Here is a 17990-nt window from a genome sequence, read left to right as displayed (position 1 = left end):
GCGAGAGGTGGTCCTTCAATGGTAGTATCAACTTATTTTGAATTCTCAATTGGTGCATGATTGATGAGATTATAAAGGCAGCAACCAGAAGCAAAGTAACAGCAATGCAGTAGGTTAAAACTGGGATCCAATTAAAAACTAGGTTATGTAAGGGGTGGGTAAAGAGGCAGGGTGTAGCAGACCTCCCAACATGTCTGTAAAGCTGTTCTGTATCAACATTAACGGACTAAAGGTGAACCTAAGGAGGCTGCTTTGTGTTCCATGTTTTGAGTACATAATGAGACATGCGGGTTTGTGGGGCTGTTTATAGGAAAATAAAACCGTTTCAGTGAAGCAACTGTAAAGTAACTCTACAACTCTCTCCTTCACTGTAAATAGATAAATTACTAGCACTTGAATTCTTGTAAAGAGTAACATGTTTCCCTGTAATTATTGCCATTTGTTGGTCTAAATAATTATACTAACTGCATTAAAATTACAACTTCATATGTTTGGAGTGTAAGCAATGATTCAGATAATTATATAATCTATATTTACTATAGTGTAGGGAGAAAATCCTACCCTTACAGCTGGAATTATAGTTCACTTAGTTCCCTAAAGTTGTTTAATTGCAATCATTTAAAAAAAAAGAAATTCCTGCATATAGTCAGAGTAAAATCAAAAACTTCCCATCTTAGAGAGGCAGCTGTATGGGAAAGGAGTGTAGGTGTACAAGCAGATGTAGAGCGGTAACCTCAACATCTTTGCACCAAACCAATTTTTTTTTTAGCTGATGTAGCCCCACCTCATGCTAGCATGTATACAGCTAGGAGTACCAGAACGAGAAGAAAAGGCATGCTTCATTTATATATTTCTTAACCATAGTGGTGGGCTAACGGTTGGGTGGATGAGGAGACACGCATATCTAAAACAAAACTATAATTAATTCAATGTTAATGAAATGTCACAGAGATGCAACATAAGTAAACCTTTCTTTATAAAATGTATGAATTTTTAGAAATTGCATGAATCCATACAGCATACATTTGAAAAAAAACAGTCATCCAGGTATTTATTTACCTGGGAATTATTTTAAAGAAACAGTTTCAGAGAATTCAAAACTATATTTATATCCTGCTTTGTAGTCCAGGGCCGAATCATCGGCAGCTTTGCATGTTATACAATAGCTGTGCAGATAAAATGATGCACTTCAGATTCTATGAAAGGTTGTTGACTGACTGATGCTTGTCTGCTGTTTGTGCAAACGGATGTACCCAATTTAAACGCCTTGATCAAAATAGTGTACAAATTTATAACACTTCATGAGGACTAAAAAAAAAAAAAAAATTGTTGTTTTAATTATGCTTCGAAAGAGCCGCTTCAGATACACCTCTTGTTACTGGAATCATTGGAAAATGTAGCGACATGGATTACAGTATTTAGAGATCCTTTTTTCAAACAGGTTTTTTTATGGTCTGGTTTTATACGGACCAAACAAAGGGCCAACTGTAATTCATCATTTGACCCTCTCCAGCGGCTCTCAATAGTGGCTAAAATGTATATAAAGAGCTAAATAATGTACTATGATAAATACCAGTATTAACAGCTTAAGTGTTTTTTATAAGAAGGAAAAAAATTAGATAAAAAGAACTAGAAATATGTCTTATGGGACATTTTTCTTTGTATTAGCTTGGAAATTATGTGTTTTAATAATTTTTTTAAAAGCTAAACAAATACATGAATTGTTGATTGTTTAAGACGGCAACTAATTTCCTATAAATTTCCTATATATGCTCTTTGGATGTGAAAAAGTTGCAGACCGCTGATATATGCAGTAAGCTTTATATTGTCTTAACAGTTTATTTATTCTGGGGGCTTTCGTTTTGCTGCAGCATTGAAGCAACATCAACTACACGTGAAAGATTCAGACAGATGGTTCTAATCATGAATGAGTTTTTAATAAATGGAAATAATACGTGTTCCAAACATCCTACTTTAAAACATCCCTCAAAATGATGTACATTACAGTGTCATTTTGCATACACTTTAATACTGTGAAATCCTTTCTGTAACTAGCTGAAATGTGAAAAGTTCAAAGGTTAGGAATTCGTTTTATGCCTGCCGTTTATCATCATCTGAATCTGAGTTGCCACAGATTCCTCCAGATCGAGCAGCAGAGCTCCAACCTCTCCAACAGCCCAGAGGAAACTTTAAACAACTGTGTCTGTATCGTCATGACAGCACAAATCCTTCTCTCAGCAGAAAAACGAATCCGCTTCGGCCATGTGACCTACAGCTGTGAACGCTGCGCTGTGGATGTGTCCGATGACCTAACAGGAGGTTCAGGGAGTCAGTAGCCTAAAGAGAGCCACTGTAATCCCTTTAAACCATCCAGTCATATTCTACAGCTAACTTCTTGTCAGAGAGAATACTAAACCATGACTGGAGACGGACATTTCATCTCTTTTCAGCTGGATTGTCCGATGAGAAAAAGGACATCCGTCACTGCTTCAGGATTGTTATTGATTTTTGACGTCTCAGACACGTTTCCAGCTATTTTTCTCAGTCAGAGGAGAGGCTCTCAGTCATCTTTGATTAGTTTAACAGCCTCGTTACTGAGGCCCTGAGGTGATGTCGTTCTAAACCTAACCCGATTTAAGCTGGTCAGTATTTTGTCCTCCCACATCGAAGGCTGTTTGGATACAGATAGCCGTGAAAGTCTGTTTCCCAGCAGAAGCTGGAAATCAACCGTTCAGTTGATCTGCTGTCACTGACGGCTGCTGTTCAAGCGAATGAAAGGAGAATGTTGCAGTAACCTGACCCAGGTGTCTTCACAGAGTCCTATAGTTTTTCTAGAGGCCTGTCTCACAGCAGCTCTGAAGAACCCTCTGACTGAAGATGCACTGCAGCTGTAATACAGTTTCCTGCAGTGGATGCTCAGTGTTGTCCTTTAGGTTTTTCATTCTATGAGCCTTCTTTGCACAATCCTCCCCAAACCAGCCATCACTTATCAGATTATTAAGCTTTATTTGGACTAAAGATAACTTTGGAAAAGCCATTTTATGCTCGGTTTTGACCTGAACACCTGCAGAAGTTTTGAGAGCAGACATATGTGAGCAATGAAAAGCTCTTTAGTCCCACAGGACTGTGAGGTATGACTAACCCTTTCTACCAGTTCATCTGTAACAACAGAGAGAGGAGAGCTGAAACACCTCACCGTCCCATTTGCTTCCCTCCTCCAACCTCATATCTGTCGCTCATCGGTTCTCACTGACCAGCACAGCTGAAACTGCGTAAACAAAACCTCAGCGGAGGGCGAATGGGAGCGAGGGGGTTAGCAGGACACAGCACAAAAATGCACATTCATGAGCCGTCGCTGCTGATCAGGGCAGCTTGGCTTCCTGCTGGCAGATCTCACAGCTGAGCGCACTGTGGGCATGCAGCTGGTCAGAGCACACAGACACACACAGACTCAAAGGGTCCCAATCACTCAGGTGTCCAGCAGGGACACGCATTCTGTGGCAGGATGTGACGCCCTCATGTAGAGCTGAACACACACAGCAGTCAAAACAGAGGAATTGTTTACGCTCGTTTCTTTCTCTTTGGAAAGCTGTTCATTAGGACACCACTGGGAACAAGTGTCTGCATGGGGCGAGTGGCGAGCAAATGTCTCTGGAAAACCCGGTGTGAGATCTAAGTGTGATGTCAGAGCAAAGCAGACAGAGGCGGCCTGCAGTAGCTGCGACCGTGTTAGACCAAAGGAGAGGAAACAACTGGATCTTTCAGAGACACAACTAAAGCAAGCTAGATAAAAGATTCTATAACCAAAGAGAACTGCTTAGTTTATCATTTAAACCTGAAGAAATTAGAAATGTAAAGAAATAAACAATCACAATTGTTCATTAAGGTCTATTACATCCAGATTTTTTGCCAATGAGAATGGAGCCAAATACGGATTATTAGCTGAAGGAGAGGATGGGATGATAGGAAAGTGGAGGATATAAGGAAAAAATTAGTAATAAGATAGAAGACATAGAAGCAGCTAGGAAAGTAGATCTAGAAGTATTTAGTGAGTTAATGACTTTCATGAAGTTTAACTTGTTCTAACAGCACAGTCTCACCCAGAACTGATTGTTGAGTAACTATACAAATAGAAAGCTATCGCATAGCTAGCAATCACTTCATTAAAAAAATAAGTGGCGAACAGTCTGACAGTATGGTCGTTTCTCAATATGTGCACTTGTGCATTCCCATGTGCTTGTGTAATCGTGAATTGGAACAATACTAGGGCTGAGGCTGATGACGTTTCACAAGAACAAGAAGACAGAACGGGCAAAGTCCCCGGATGTTGTTCTGGCCCCTTCATGCATGCATCAGAGCAGACTTGTCCGTTCATGAGATTGACAGCTGTCCCAGCATGCACTGCGGCAGCAGCAGCTTTCAGGGTAGCGCTCACAGAGTTCAGAGTATGAAGTTAAAAGTTCTCCTTTCTGTTGCTGCTGTTCAATAAAAGTACGTTTTAAGATCATTTGAGGAGAAAACATTATACTTTAAAGCGTCACCATGTGGAACATTTACTGATCAAGTGCATAATTTAAAAAAAAGTTTGGACGTTGAGAGGACCGTGGCAACCAGCGCTCAGAGGCCAACATCAGCCAGGGCTAACGTTAGCCCGTCTGCAGCAGCCCTCTCTCAGCATAGCAAAGGGCTATGAAGGGCCGCTGGCTCTGATGGCGATTTTTCTGTTTTATTTGGCAAAATGTTCAATTGATTTGTATTTATTAGACTGTGCTCATTATTATTCCCCCAATAAATGAAAAAAGTCAGAATTTATTAATATCTAGAGACCATTAATAACAGGAGGTAAAATGCAGCTCCAGACGAGCAGAGCGTGTGGTGATATCATCAGTACGCTTCTGTTCCAATTGACCCATATTTATGCTGTGTGCTCCCATTCTCCCAGAGTCCATGCTGTCCTGTGTTCTTCTCTAGAACATAGTTGGTGAGGACACGAGTCGGTACTCCCGCTCTTGTGAATTGAGAAACGGCCTATGTCAGAGTGACATACCCAGTCTTACCAACATTTAAACTAGCATAAGTAGGCAAATCTAATTCATTACACCCAAAACACACAACACACAAAAATCCCACAGAGATCTGCAAATGGCCCTGGCACTGCACTTGGGCACCACTAGTCTAAACATTGAGGTTCAGTTAATATCGCTGTGATTAAAAGAGTGCAAAGGCACATATGGGCAGAGCAAAGCATAAATATATCCACACACACCTTAATGCTTTGAATGTATGGAGGTTTAACTCAAAGCTGTCATTTCCTGATAGTGTCCAATAGACAGGACTTAATGGGCATTGCCACCACTCTGGTTGTGGTTTCACATAATTCCCAGTCTGTGCTGAGCAGCTGACGTCAGTGGCAGCAGTTTACCAAACCCACAGAGTGGCGAGCACAGCGCCCTCAGGTTAAACACACAACTGGCCTGTCAATCCAACAGGCTGCTGAAAATATTCAACACTCTGCTCTCAACTGTAACAAGGATTGCTGAAGGATCCCAAAGAACAAGAACGATATATAGCAGCATGGAGCAATGCTGGGCGGATAATGAAACAAACATTAAGTAAAATTACTGTTGGCAAATCATGGGGAAAAACAAAAAACATATGATTGGGTTGGTCGGTGTCTAAAGTTGTTAAATGCTTATAAAATTCACAGATCATACAATCAGTGTTTATTGCCTGCAGTCCAAAAAAAGCTAAGAAACAGGATTTCGAAGCAGCATTTATCTAAAGCCTGTATTCTCACAGAAAAAAGGGATATTTTCCTCGGCTGAGAGTTTCCTTTGGAAACTAATTGTTTATATTTTCAAATGTTCACCTGGTGTGAAATGTTCAACTTTCAGTGCAACTGCTTTTGATCAGTGATTGATGGGCTTTGTTGCTCAACAAGAGCATAAATGGAGAAATGTGACAGTCTTTTAGGCGTCATATGGAATGAGTCTAGAACAGAGGTGTCCTCCAGCCGTTTGATTCAGGTTTGTTAGATCAGAGAAATATCTAAAAGTTGGAGAAAAAAGAATCTCGAGGACTTGAGGTCAACACCTCAGGTCTAAAATGTCTATTTAGGCATCATCTAAAGTTGGATGGGCTGCCTGTTTCTGTGATTCTATGAGCAATCAGCCCATGTTCTGCTTTTATACTCTGACTCACAGGTTTCACGCCGAGTCTGATGAAAAAGAACACAGTGGTTTTTGATCCAGCTCTGATCCATTTACATTACTTTGGCCTTAAAGGCAAAAAGTTTCTCTGAACTCAAAACAACGAAAACCTTTCTATCCTGTTGCACCAGCATAAGGTAGCAGACCACACTGGAAATCTGCATCTAGAATGGTTTACAGAAACCACAAGAGTGTTGACCCTCTTCTTTACACCTCCGTCTTGCTGACAATGAGAGTTGCCTCAAACAACCAAGTTCATCAGATTCATCAGGTTGTTGCCAGGTAGAACAGCACAGCTGGTCTAAAGATAAGCTTCTCTCAGGCAAAACAGGATAGATCTCTTCTGGTAAAATTGTCATTTATCATGAATCATTTCAGGTGTGGCACTCAAGACGATCAAAGCAGGTTCATATACCAGCATGTGTGCATTCTCTGTGCCCCCTTAATCACTGTCATATTGTAGACATTGTGAAATGTTGTAACTTTGAGGGTGGAACGCACCAACAAAAGGAAATTTGTGATTGGTTACTTTTCAGAAAATCTCATGTCTTTAGACTGTGCTTGTGGTTAGCATCCTCTGGCAAATTGCTGTTTTCTTTAAGAGCGGTATTCTGACTTGCTATGCGTCAGCCGTCTCTATATGTGCGTCCATTAACATTTGTGTTTGTGCATTTTAAAGTAGGGCATTTTTAGAGCTTGATGGAAACACTGACATTTGAAGCAACTTGCTGAAATTCTCAAAAAGTTTTTCAATTGCCTGAGGTGGCTTTTAACTCTTTAAAAAAGGCGTTAATAAGCAATAACACACTTTCAAATCAGTTCTAAGGTAGCAAATATTCACCTCACATGATTGATCAGCCATTTCTGCTGCCTTCGTCCTGAACGCAGCATTATGCCCCACTTACACTACCCCACTGATACGTGTTAATATCGGTCCGAGCTTGGTTCTTCCAACCATTTACACATCACACTAGTACAGTTCCTCGCCTCCTATTAGCGATCCACAATACTACACCTCTCAAGGCGGGAATTACGCAAACAAAACTGGTGGCACCCATGACATTCACAACTTATGTGCCTGGATAGCATCCTTTGCCCAAATTCGCTCTTTTGAAGCTATTTGTTGTTAATGGCCTGAGAAGAAGTTTGTGTTGTGAACAGGGACAGTGATTGTAAATTGCAAAGCCAACTGTAAAAAGGAGATGAGTTGGTCTGCTCATGCGCTCTTTTTTTATCTGAGAACCGACCCTCAGCTAAACCATGCCGAACCCTACTGATGAGCAAGTACCAGTTTAGCGCGGTTCGGTTGTGTCTGGCGCGGTCCAGTTCACTTGTGCTCCATTTACACCCAGTTACCTCGGTGACCATGCTCGGACCAATCTTGGGACGGTTTCAAAAGGCTAGTATAAACGGGGCTTTAGAATCAAATTTGTCTCTCAACTTCTCTGGAGGCATGAACAATCACCAATACTTGCTGACATGATAGAGTCAGTACAACTTGCCTCAATACAACACATTCATTAAAACCTAATTTATCAAAGATCTGTGGTCCATGCTAGCTTGCCAACTTTTCTTACTGTTTGCTATAGCTAAGCATAACATCAATGTATGACAACACTACGCTTTGCATGGCCTCTTAATTTTTACGATGTGCACCTTTGATGTACAAGAAGCCAAGTACAGTACAAGTACAGCTTTGTGGCACGGTGTGGAAACAATAATCTGATCATGAATGGAAACAAAACAATGAGATGATTGTAGATTTCAGAAGAAACAGGAACTAGTTGAATCCTGTTAATATCATAGAAGAGGTGGAGGTGGTTGAGAAGTATAAATACCTTGATGTTCACCTGGACAACAAATTAGACTGGAGACAACTGGGAAACCGTCTACAAGAAGGAACAGAGCAGATTGTACTTCCTAAGGAAGCTTATGTCCTTCAGTGTTTGCAGCAAGAAGCTACATATCTTCTATCAGTCTGTTGTGGAGAGGGTGATTTCTTCTTCCATCCTCTGCTGGGGTAACACTATTAGAGCTTATAACTTTACTTATAAAGTGAAGAAAATCAACAACAGTGAGCACAGTAATGATTTTAATGACCTGTGGAAACCCTGGTCAGAGAGTTATTTAAGTGAATTAACTAAAATGAGTGTTAAATAAGGCTGATTAATCTTTAATTATTGAAAAAATTATCACTAATTTAGTAATCAATGGGAGTAGACAGAATAATACATGGCATTAGCTGAAAAGGCAACCTACTCAGAGATGCCAAAAGGAGAAAAAAAGAGCAAACATTTGCATTTAGGTGGAAAACTATTTTTATCCATGAATAAACTCTGCCCAGAAACCCTTACATGTCATAATTAGCTTTAACTGGTTTAAATTCTGTATGAAATCCTCTTTTGCTGTGAGATTATTAACAGATAACCCCCCCCCCCCCCCCAAAAAAATTGAATACAAATAATTTGATTAAATAATTAGGAAAAAAACATTAATTAACGCCTTAGTGTTTAATTACGCATATTTCTGACTTCATTCGGAAAAATATATATATATATGTCACCAGTTAAGGGGTTTACCAACTTTAACCTGTCAGACCATTTAATATAGGTAAAACCCTTTATATCTCTGCTCTTCAGAATGGCCAATAACAAATGATCAAAAATTATTTTTTATTGTTTATTCAAGATTTTGTCTCTGGGGAAAATGCTGCTCCATTTTATCCCTTTTTTTTTTTTTTTTTTTGCAAATATAAAAATAATGATTTTGAGCGGCAGGAAAGAAACAAAGTGTGTTTTTTCATGTGGGTGTAAGCTTGTGTGTGAAAAGCTGAAGCAAAGTGTCATGAGGAACATCCCTGCTAACCCATCAGACTCAAAGATTTATTACGCAATAAATGGAAACCTTCACTAAATATTTAACCGCTAAGCAAACAGGGTTTTTTTCCCAGACAGAAGAGGTAGAAGTCAAAGGAAATTGGTGCAACAAATGCTCACTGATAAAGATCCCAAAAGTCAGCCAACTAATGCTCCCCATTTGATGTGATTACAGAGCGGCTCCATCATGTAATTTGTATTCTGTATAGCGAGGAAGGTTAAGGAGCTGTGACTCAGTTCGCTAATGCTGACAAATGGATGCTGGAAAGAGGAGGAAGGGTAATTAGAGGGAAAGAGAGAAGAGATAACGAAATGACTTTCTTTGGACAAGGAAAAGTGAGCGGCAATTTGTTGGTCAAATGAGGGACAAGAAACAAGACTGGTGGGTGAAGAACTAAAATAATACAAGAAGCTCAGAACAGATGATGATTATGATGATGATGATGGCTGGCAATAAGCCCACCCCTTTTTTATTTAAAGTTTTATAAAAATCTGATTAATATGATTTAGTATCCAACAGGAACAAAAGTCCATTGGAGGAAGATGAAGTAAAATTTCACTGTTGGAAATTACAAGATGTTTTGTAAGATTCAGTCAACTAACATCTTAAAACATTTTCTTTGGAAATAAAATGAACAGAACTGTCAGCTCAGACCTTAAAGACGATATATGGCCAAGGTAAAGCTTCAAAGGTAGATCCATTAGCAATGGTGTGCAGCAGATACATCAACCATTAGTCTTGAACTGGCTGAAAAGCTGCAGTTTTGGTTTCATTTTAAAGCTCATAGCTGCTAACATGCTTACATCTCCTCTGCTTGAGGGTTTAGACCTGAATTCTGCTACCTCACAACTCAGGGCTGGTTCTGCCCTATGTTATGAAATTGATATTTTAACAGGGGTTATACCAGAATGAGTAACTAATGCTTTTTTAATGCTCTTAGGAATAAGTTTAACAGCATCAAAAAGTACTATATATATATATATATATATCTATGTATATGTATATATATATCGTTTTGCAGCTAATTTTGTTGAAATTAGCATTTTCTTATTCATGCGATTTGTCTCCGCCTCAAGCTTCTTTTCCGAACATACAGCTTTAAGATCAACCAGAAGCAGTTCCATGCAAATAAATTTTATAAACGTATTTTTAAAATTTAAATATTTAGTTAAATATTTAAATGCCACGATAATCACATTTAAAGAATTTTAATGCCAATTAAGGTCTTAATTTAAAAAGATTATTTAATTACTTTTAATGATTTTTAATGACCCACAGAAACCCTGTTTAATAAAGTCTATGATCTCTGCCTGACATAATCGGGTTTAAGCAGTTTTATGTGTATTTCGTCCAATATTACTAAAATATCATTTCAAAGGAGTTTTGTAAACATGGAAAAGTAACCGTCATAAGTTTGAACATCTGTTGTGGGCATTGTTGTAAGTCTTTATTAATGCTTTTATTTTGTTTAAATTGATATCAAAATTCCATCAATCACTGGAAATTAGAAGATATATCAAAATATTTGCCTTCATCCATATCATCCAGCCCTACATTCATGTGTTCACCTTAAATATCATCAGCAGTTGTTCTGGAAGCTGTTCTACAGCAGAAGCAACAGATTTCCTCAGAATAAAATAAAAACTACGAGTTATCCATAATGCTGAAAGTTTTTTTATGAGTGTCAGCTTCTGGTGTACTTAAATATTTAGAATAACCATTTAAGGAGATGAACCCCTAACTGATGGGTTCTAGAAGAGCAGAGTACTACTGCAGACCAAAACCATCCAGCAACCGGAGCTGGTTAGCACCTCAATCGTTATCCATATATCTTGGAAAATTAGAAAAATCCCAACAGACCAGAGTTTGCATCCATCAATAGAAGCAGTGATTTTCTGGTTAGAAGGCCTCATCTAAAAGCTCTACTAAACAGAACTGAGGCATAGGACAAAATACAGCATTTTTAGAGGAAAATGGCCTCTTGAAATGTAAAAAAAAAGCTTGCTGGTTGAAAGATGGCAGAAGTAGGCTTCTAATGGAGTTAACTGGTGGGGGGAAAACAATAGGTACAGATGAAAAGAAGGAGAACATGATGAGTCATTAAAAGGCAGAACAAAAGAAAAAAGGAGATCAGAACTTCATGTTTTAGACTCTATTCAGTAACAGAAACAACCTGGAGGAAATCACAGTGACCAATAAACAAAGACTTTGTCTGCTGACAACTTCCAACATTGAATGGAAACTAGGACCAGTTTTTCTATTTTATCTATAAAGCACTCTTCATATTAAGCAGCTTAAAGCTTTGCACAGAATCAAATCAAACAGACTGCCCCCCCTGAAAAAAACTGCTGGTGAAATAAAAGTGAAAAAACAGGTCAGGAAACAACTAAAAACATTAATATAGAAATATTTACTGTGTTGCAGTACTTTGGGGAAGTTTTTGTAGCAGCACATGATGAGGGAACAATATTCCAGATCTGCTCCCCTGTAAACTGCAGGTTTGCTTTCTTACATAAAGAATTGTAATAATGACAAGTTTAACAGAGGAAAAGGCTGCTAATAAAGCTGAGCTAAACATGTACTTAACATTGTTACCGAAACTTTATATGACCACATAAATGCTGATTAACCTACATCAATCAATACTTATGAAAACACTTTAAAATGTGAACAAATATAATTCAGAGGGAAACAGATACATCAGCCGGACTCGTTCGATGCAGCAACTGAGATTTTTTTCTGTTTCTTTCGTTATGGAAAGTAAAAAGGAAAAAAAAAAGGTTGGTTTTGCCTCCGAGTGCTCACACTTCAGGGGAAGCTCATACCGCGCTCACAGAAAGGCCCATCCACTGAAGCTTACGTCATACCCGCAAATGAAAACACAACACAAAGGCAAGGAGGCGGTATTCAGACTGATGGAGGAAAAGAGCTAAATGAGAGGATTCATACAAGCGTTCAGATTTTATCTCCCCAACCATGTGATCCTAAAAACCATCAGCAACAGAACATGTAACCCTCTTATTCCTACTGAATACTCATCCAATATCTGAGCAATAACACGGCTGTCCTCAGATAACAGAATGTCCCATGAACCAATAGTTATACCATGAAATTTTTAGTTATTTAATATGCAATTAAAACATTAAACATATCACTAAACTGTTAAATTAACCACTAATAAAAATAAATGTCAAATATAAATACATTTCTTTTTTATAGGGGTCACCAGTGTGTTGAATTATGTTTTATGCAAAATCTCAGAGAAACCAATCAAACTGCCTCGTTATTTACACTACAAAGAAAAAATGACTTTGTATTCCAAACTACAGAGTTACAATAAAAGGTTTTAATGTCCTAGATACTACATAAAGTCTAATATGAAATTAGCCTCAGACTGACATTGCTAACATATTATGGAGTGATCTGTACTTCAGACAGAAATGGCAGAGAAGGCACGGTGGGAAGGAGGGGTCCACTCCACATGGAGTGCAGGATAAAACATGGCAGCCTCCCCTCCCATCATTCATTCATCCATGGCATGAACCTGAAGTGTCTGAGAGGCACGAGGCCTTTCAGCAATTGTCAAGACGTGTTACCTTGACACAGAGCAGCCCTGTCGCTGACGGTGCTGCTTATCTAGCAGCCTGAGATAAGCTGGCACAACCTGATACAAAGCAGGGCCACAAAGTGACAGAGTCGAGCCTAACCTATCAGTCATGTGCTGCCCAGTAGACCCAGCTGTGGTTTTCAGGTACTTCAGTCTTTGTTCAGTTTTTACCCACCATGATCAGGAGTACGTACCCAACTACATATCCACACAAAAACACTGAACGCCAACTGTAATGTTCAGGGATAACGGCTAAAAGACACTTAAAACTTGTTTGGTAATACTTAGCTATTAGTTCGGCGTAGTTATATACTATATCCATTTAGCTTGTACTATGTCCTTAGTAGCCGTTTTCTCTGACATCTCAACAGATTACATTTTTTAAATTCAAATTATCAGAAGGACAAAATATGCCTGGAGGTTCTTTGATAAATTCAACGACATTAGATGTCAGTTAAAACTTTTTGATCTGTTTAATGAGGTTTACTTTAACATTTATTCTCTCAGGTTATGGTTGTTTTTGTTTATTATTTCTTGGTACACAGACATACTAAAAATGTGCGTTCACACCACATTTAGAAAGCCACCATGTGCTGCTTCACATTGGGCCCCCCGTTCCCGACAGCAGGGTGTAAATCCGCCGAGGTCGCTTCACTGCGTTTTAGGAGGAGCATCTACCTGCTTACTGGTGTTACAGCATATTTGGTTCCCCATGGGTCCCATAAGAAGATGGGCAAAGAATATGGTGTAAAATGGCTTCTTCTTCGTTTTCCCTTTTTCAGATTCAAGCACAAAATAAAAATAAAATCAAAATGAAAAAAGAACCAAAAAGACTCACTGGTGCCCTTAAGGAAGTCCACTTGTAGCTGTCAGCTTTAATCTTTACCAACAGAAGGCTGAGAGCAGAAGTCTACGATCTAAGGTCTTTTATTGTATACATTTACAGCTAACATGCTGTACATAATCAAAGACTGGGAGGATTTGAAATAATAAAAGAATAAAAACAAGAACAGAGATTACTTTAGACTTAGACTTTTAGATAAATTTAGACTTTCACCAATAAACAGCTGAGAGGATTAAAATTTGCTACCTGCTTACTGAGATAATTTCTTGCTACAATTTCCAGCCATGGGATCATCTTCTTACCCTGACAGAGGAAGTGTTAGCGGCTAAGCTATACAGAACAGCCTCAAAGACCAAACACTGATAACTGCAGAGCGTTCCTACCTTATATGGGTTGATTAACCCTAAGGATTAAACCTGGTTTTATAGAGAAATGCATATTTCTGTGATAAGCTATGCATAACATCAAAGTCTTTTCAGCTAATAAAGGGTTAGAACATCTGTATAGTGTGAGTTTGGGTCCATTATTGCTGCAAGCAAAGTACATGTTTTATAAATGGAAATTAAAAAGACAAATAAATCCAAAAATGAAACTTAATGACTTAATGAAAAAAAAGCTTTACTTTGCTATTCTCAGAGAAGTTGTTTTTTTTCCAAAAAAATTTTAAACTTTAGTTTTACTTTAAAAAAGTGTAAATATCATATTTTCCAATTTTAGCTTTTTAAATTTCTTCTTTTCAAAAACAATTTTACAAACTGCATAATTTTCTAATTGTGTTTAAGAGATCACACTTCAAGCCCAAAACAAACCTCCTTGGCCAATAAAGATATTACTACATGCAGACAATGTGTCACTCTAGAGGAAAGCCCGCCCCCAAAAAACTATTTGAAAGAATGTAAATCAAACAACTAATCTGAAACACAGAGATTTGAAAAACTGAGGCAAAAAAGCAAAGTTAGAAGTTTTTTAAGGTTTAATTCTGGATTGCAATTTTTTTTATATCCATTTTTAAAATGTCTTCTTTTTTGCAAGAATAATGGATCAGAATTCCCTCCATACCCTGAGGGTCAGTTGTTCTTAGTCAGGTGAAACAGATGCCCTGAATGCCCGCGGCAGTCCTAACCATTTGGTGCACACTCACTGGTGTGTCCTGGGTGAATCAGCTCTGAGCAGCTGGAGCTGCCACTCGCTCTCACACACCTGTTACTCACTGCTGACACACATATACAGCAGGGACAACTAAATGCATTTTAAAACCCCCGCCAACACTCCAACTGCTCTGCTTTTGAGCAGAGATGTGATCCAAGGAGCACAGGAGGCCAAGAGGAGCTAATGAAAGACTTGAGGGAGAAGAGAGGAAAGGAAAAAAAGATGAAAAGTTGGTGGTTTCCAGTCCAGGACATGGACACCACATCCAGCTCTCTAAAGAAAAAAGAAAAAAACCCATAGCTATTGTTTACCGCAGTTTGGCCTACCAACAGATTCCAACATCTGGATTCAATTAAAGGCTTTTGTAAAGGGGGCCAGCCACATCCACACTGCATGTCTCACTTCTTAGCACACACACAGCGCAGCGGACAAAGCCGCATACTTCTGCTGAAGCCATTTTGCCCTTGAAGCTGAAGTCAGTAACATTAGCACAGTTACATGCAAATATTTGGCAAAAAGAAAACTCCTCCACAGTAGAAAACCAAGGCTACGTTCCTGAGGGGAGGGCAGCTGTTCATAAGCCCATCTCCACTCAGACCTTCTGCCTGATCCTGATGAAGCAGGATCAAAAATGGATTTATAGAGGCAAACTAACAACTGAGGGGAACTAAGGACCCCTGTATAAAGCCCTAAGGCCAACAGAAAGCAAGCTCCATAGCTTTAAAAACTGTCTGGCTTTGGAGAACCATCCATCTTATTTCCAGGTTACAGCTGCTTTTTCAACAACACATCTAATCAGAGCTCAAGACTGAGGGAGTTAAGATAGACCCAGACTCCTGGGTCAGGATGATAAGAGATGGGCTCCGTTCACCTTCCAGGATAAATGAAAGACGGTGAACAAAGCTTTTTAAAGTTTGTCAGAAAAATCTTCCTTACAGGACTAGTCTACTTCTTGATGTCCATATCAGTTTTAACCTTTTTATAATAGCATCTCCTGCAGAAAGAGCTTTTGTCCTAAACTCCATCAAGTGTTATGATACCGATAGTATTAAAACACAAAGTTGTATGAACTTAAATAATTTAGTTGTTTTACACCTGAAATGTTGCAGCTGGTTAAAACGTCTCTTATGTAAATGTTATTGTACAAAATGCAGTGTTTTAACATTTTTTTAAAAGCTTTTTCTAATGCTTTTCTAATAAGGAACTACAGGAGCATCTGAAAATCATTTTTACTTATAGAGCTCTTTTCAGAACTAGATTTTGTTATATGGGGTAAAGAGAAATGTAAGTCATCTAGGAGTCTTTAGTTAATCATCTATAAATTACTATTTTAATAAAAACTTAGTAAATAAACTATTTTTGGAGATAATAGTACTAGTAAATATACATTTTATGCAGCATGATTATTGATAAAAGTAGGTAAGCAATGACAATGGAAAAGATGTTCACCCCAGAACTCAAGCCTGAAACTTTATCCACTATAACTTAGGAAGCAAGGTTGTTCAAATATATGTGTCTATTTGTTAGCAAAGGTTGGAGCAAAGTATAGTTAGTCTTTATTTGGAAAATATGGATGTTGTGCTTGTTCTGGTTCTGGTGCCTATCTGCTTTCGCAGAAGTAAAAATTCTGAGATTACAGTCCAATTCTGGGATTAAAGTCAGAAATTCTGAGATTACAGTCAATATTCTGAGATTACAGTCCAATTCTGAAATTACAATCCAATTCTGAGTTTACAGTCCAATTCTGAGATTAAAGTCAGAAATTCTGAGATTAAAGTCGGGATTCTGAGATTACAGTCAGGAATTCTGAGATTACAGTCAGGAATTCTGATTTTAAAGTCAGGATTCTAAGAATAAAGTCAGATTTTTTTCCCCATATAAAACTGAAATAAACTTTAAAAATCATGTAACTCTTCCGTAAAATTATCCTTAACTCCAGAAGGAAAACAGGACATATTTAAATTGTACAGAGTGTGTTTTCAGCACAGGAAAGAGAGTCTGTGTTTTTTGCTGCTAGGAGTCAAAGCTTTAGACATAGACGGTCATAAAGTGGCATCAAATAACCCTGAGCCCATCAAACATAATCCCTCTTTATGCAGAAGCACGGAGCGCGCACCAGTCCATGCGCGTGCACAGACGCAGCCTCACGTTGAGCAGCGCGAGCTCGGCGGTTGGGAGAAAAAAAACTGCCGACACTCAGCCTGTAATAAAGCTGACGGAGCATGGCGTTTGTTGGGCTCCGGACAGCTGCTGCCCATTACGGGCACCAGCCAAATATTAGCTAACACTGAACATCAGCTGGAGGTTTTTAATTTCCTCCCCACGCGCTCTCACCCAGCTGGTCCGCGAGGCGTCTCATCCCAAAAAGCCTCCCATCCCCTAACAGCGACACTTCACCGACAAAATACTTCAATTAAAACGCACTAACCTCATGGTGGAGGGTCGGTAGCTCCAATTTGTTACGGCGTCCTGTGGCTCAGCGGCGGGGAGGAGTTCCTCTGGAGTTTTCAAGAAAGAAATTATAATTAACTAAACTTGGCGGCTTGGTTCACTTCAAAGGACACCAAATGAATGAGAGTCCGGAGGCGTGAGACTGACACTTTATACACAGTCCGGCAAAAGTGTAGAAAAAATATATATACATAAAAAAAAACAAAATTCGAATAAAAACTGGAGCGGTCTATTCCTACATGTTCTAGACTCCGCCGGTGCAGTAGAGTCAGATGGGAATGAGTGAGAATCCCTGGCGACTCCACGGAACTGAGCCGGAGAGATGTGGAGCTGCGCCGCTCTGATAGCGGACTGTTGCTGCCGCGTTCACGGCCCGCTCTGATAGCGGACTGCTGCTGCTGCGTTCACGGCCCGCTCTGATAGCGGACTGTTGCTGCTGCGTTCATGGCCCGCTGTGATAACGGACTGTTGCTGCTGCGTTCACGGACTGCTCTGATAGCGGACTGTTGCTGCTGCGTTCATGGCCCGCTGTGATAACGGACTGCTGCTGCTACTGGCTACAACATGTGCTGCGTTCAGGGCCCGCTCTGGTAGCGGACAGCTGCTACTGGCACCAATATATGCTGCGTTCAGAGCCCGCTGTGATAGCGGACTGCTGCTGCTGCTGTAAGTACATCCCGCTGCAACACGTGATGCGTCCATGCCCGCTCTGATAGCGGACTGCTGCTGCTGTTACTGACTGCAACACATGCTGCGTTCACGGCCCGCTCTAATAACGGTATGCTGCTACTGGCTGCAACACGTGCTGCGTTCAGGGCCCCATTTAACATCCCGTTAATGCACACAACCTAAG

At 39.4% G+C, this 17990-nt stretch overlaps 1 protein-coding gene across 1 annotated transcript in view; it reads right to left on the bottom strand.

Moving 5' to 3' along the window:
• Positions 1–17514, bottom strand: part of enah (ENAH actin regulator) — a 145363-nt gene extending 127849 nt beyond the window's left edge. The window contains exon 1 of the mRNA XM_038306795.1: positions 17115–17514. Within this exon, the coding sequence (XP_038162723.1) occupies positions 17115–17119 (5 nt within the window). The 5' untranslated portion in view covers positions 17120–17514. The remainder of the gene's footprint in view (positions 1–17114) is intronic.
• Positions 17515–17990: the final 476 nt, after the last annotated feature.

Source organism: Cyprinodon tularosa, unplaced genomic scaffold (genome assembly GCF_016077235.1).
Source record: "Cyprinodon tularosa strain WSP-4 unplaced genomic scaffold, ASM1607723v1 ctg591, whole genome shotgun sequence".
NCBI lineage: Eukaryota > Metazoa > Chordata > Actinopteri > Cyprinodontiformes > Cyprinodontidae > Cyprinodon > Cyprinodon tularosa.
Note: the sequence above shows the minus strand (reverse complement) of the source record. Positions and strands in the feature narration are given on the sequence as shown.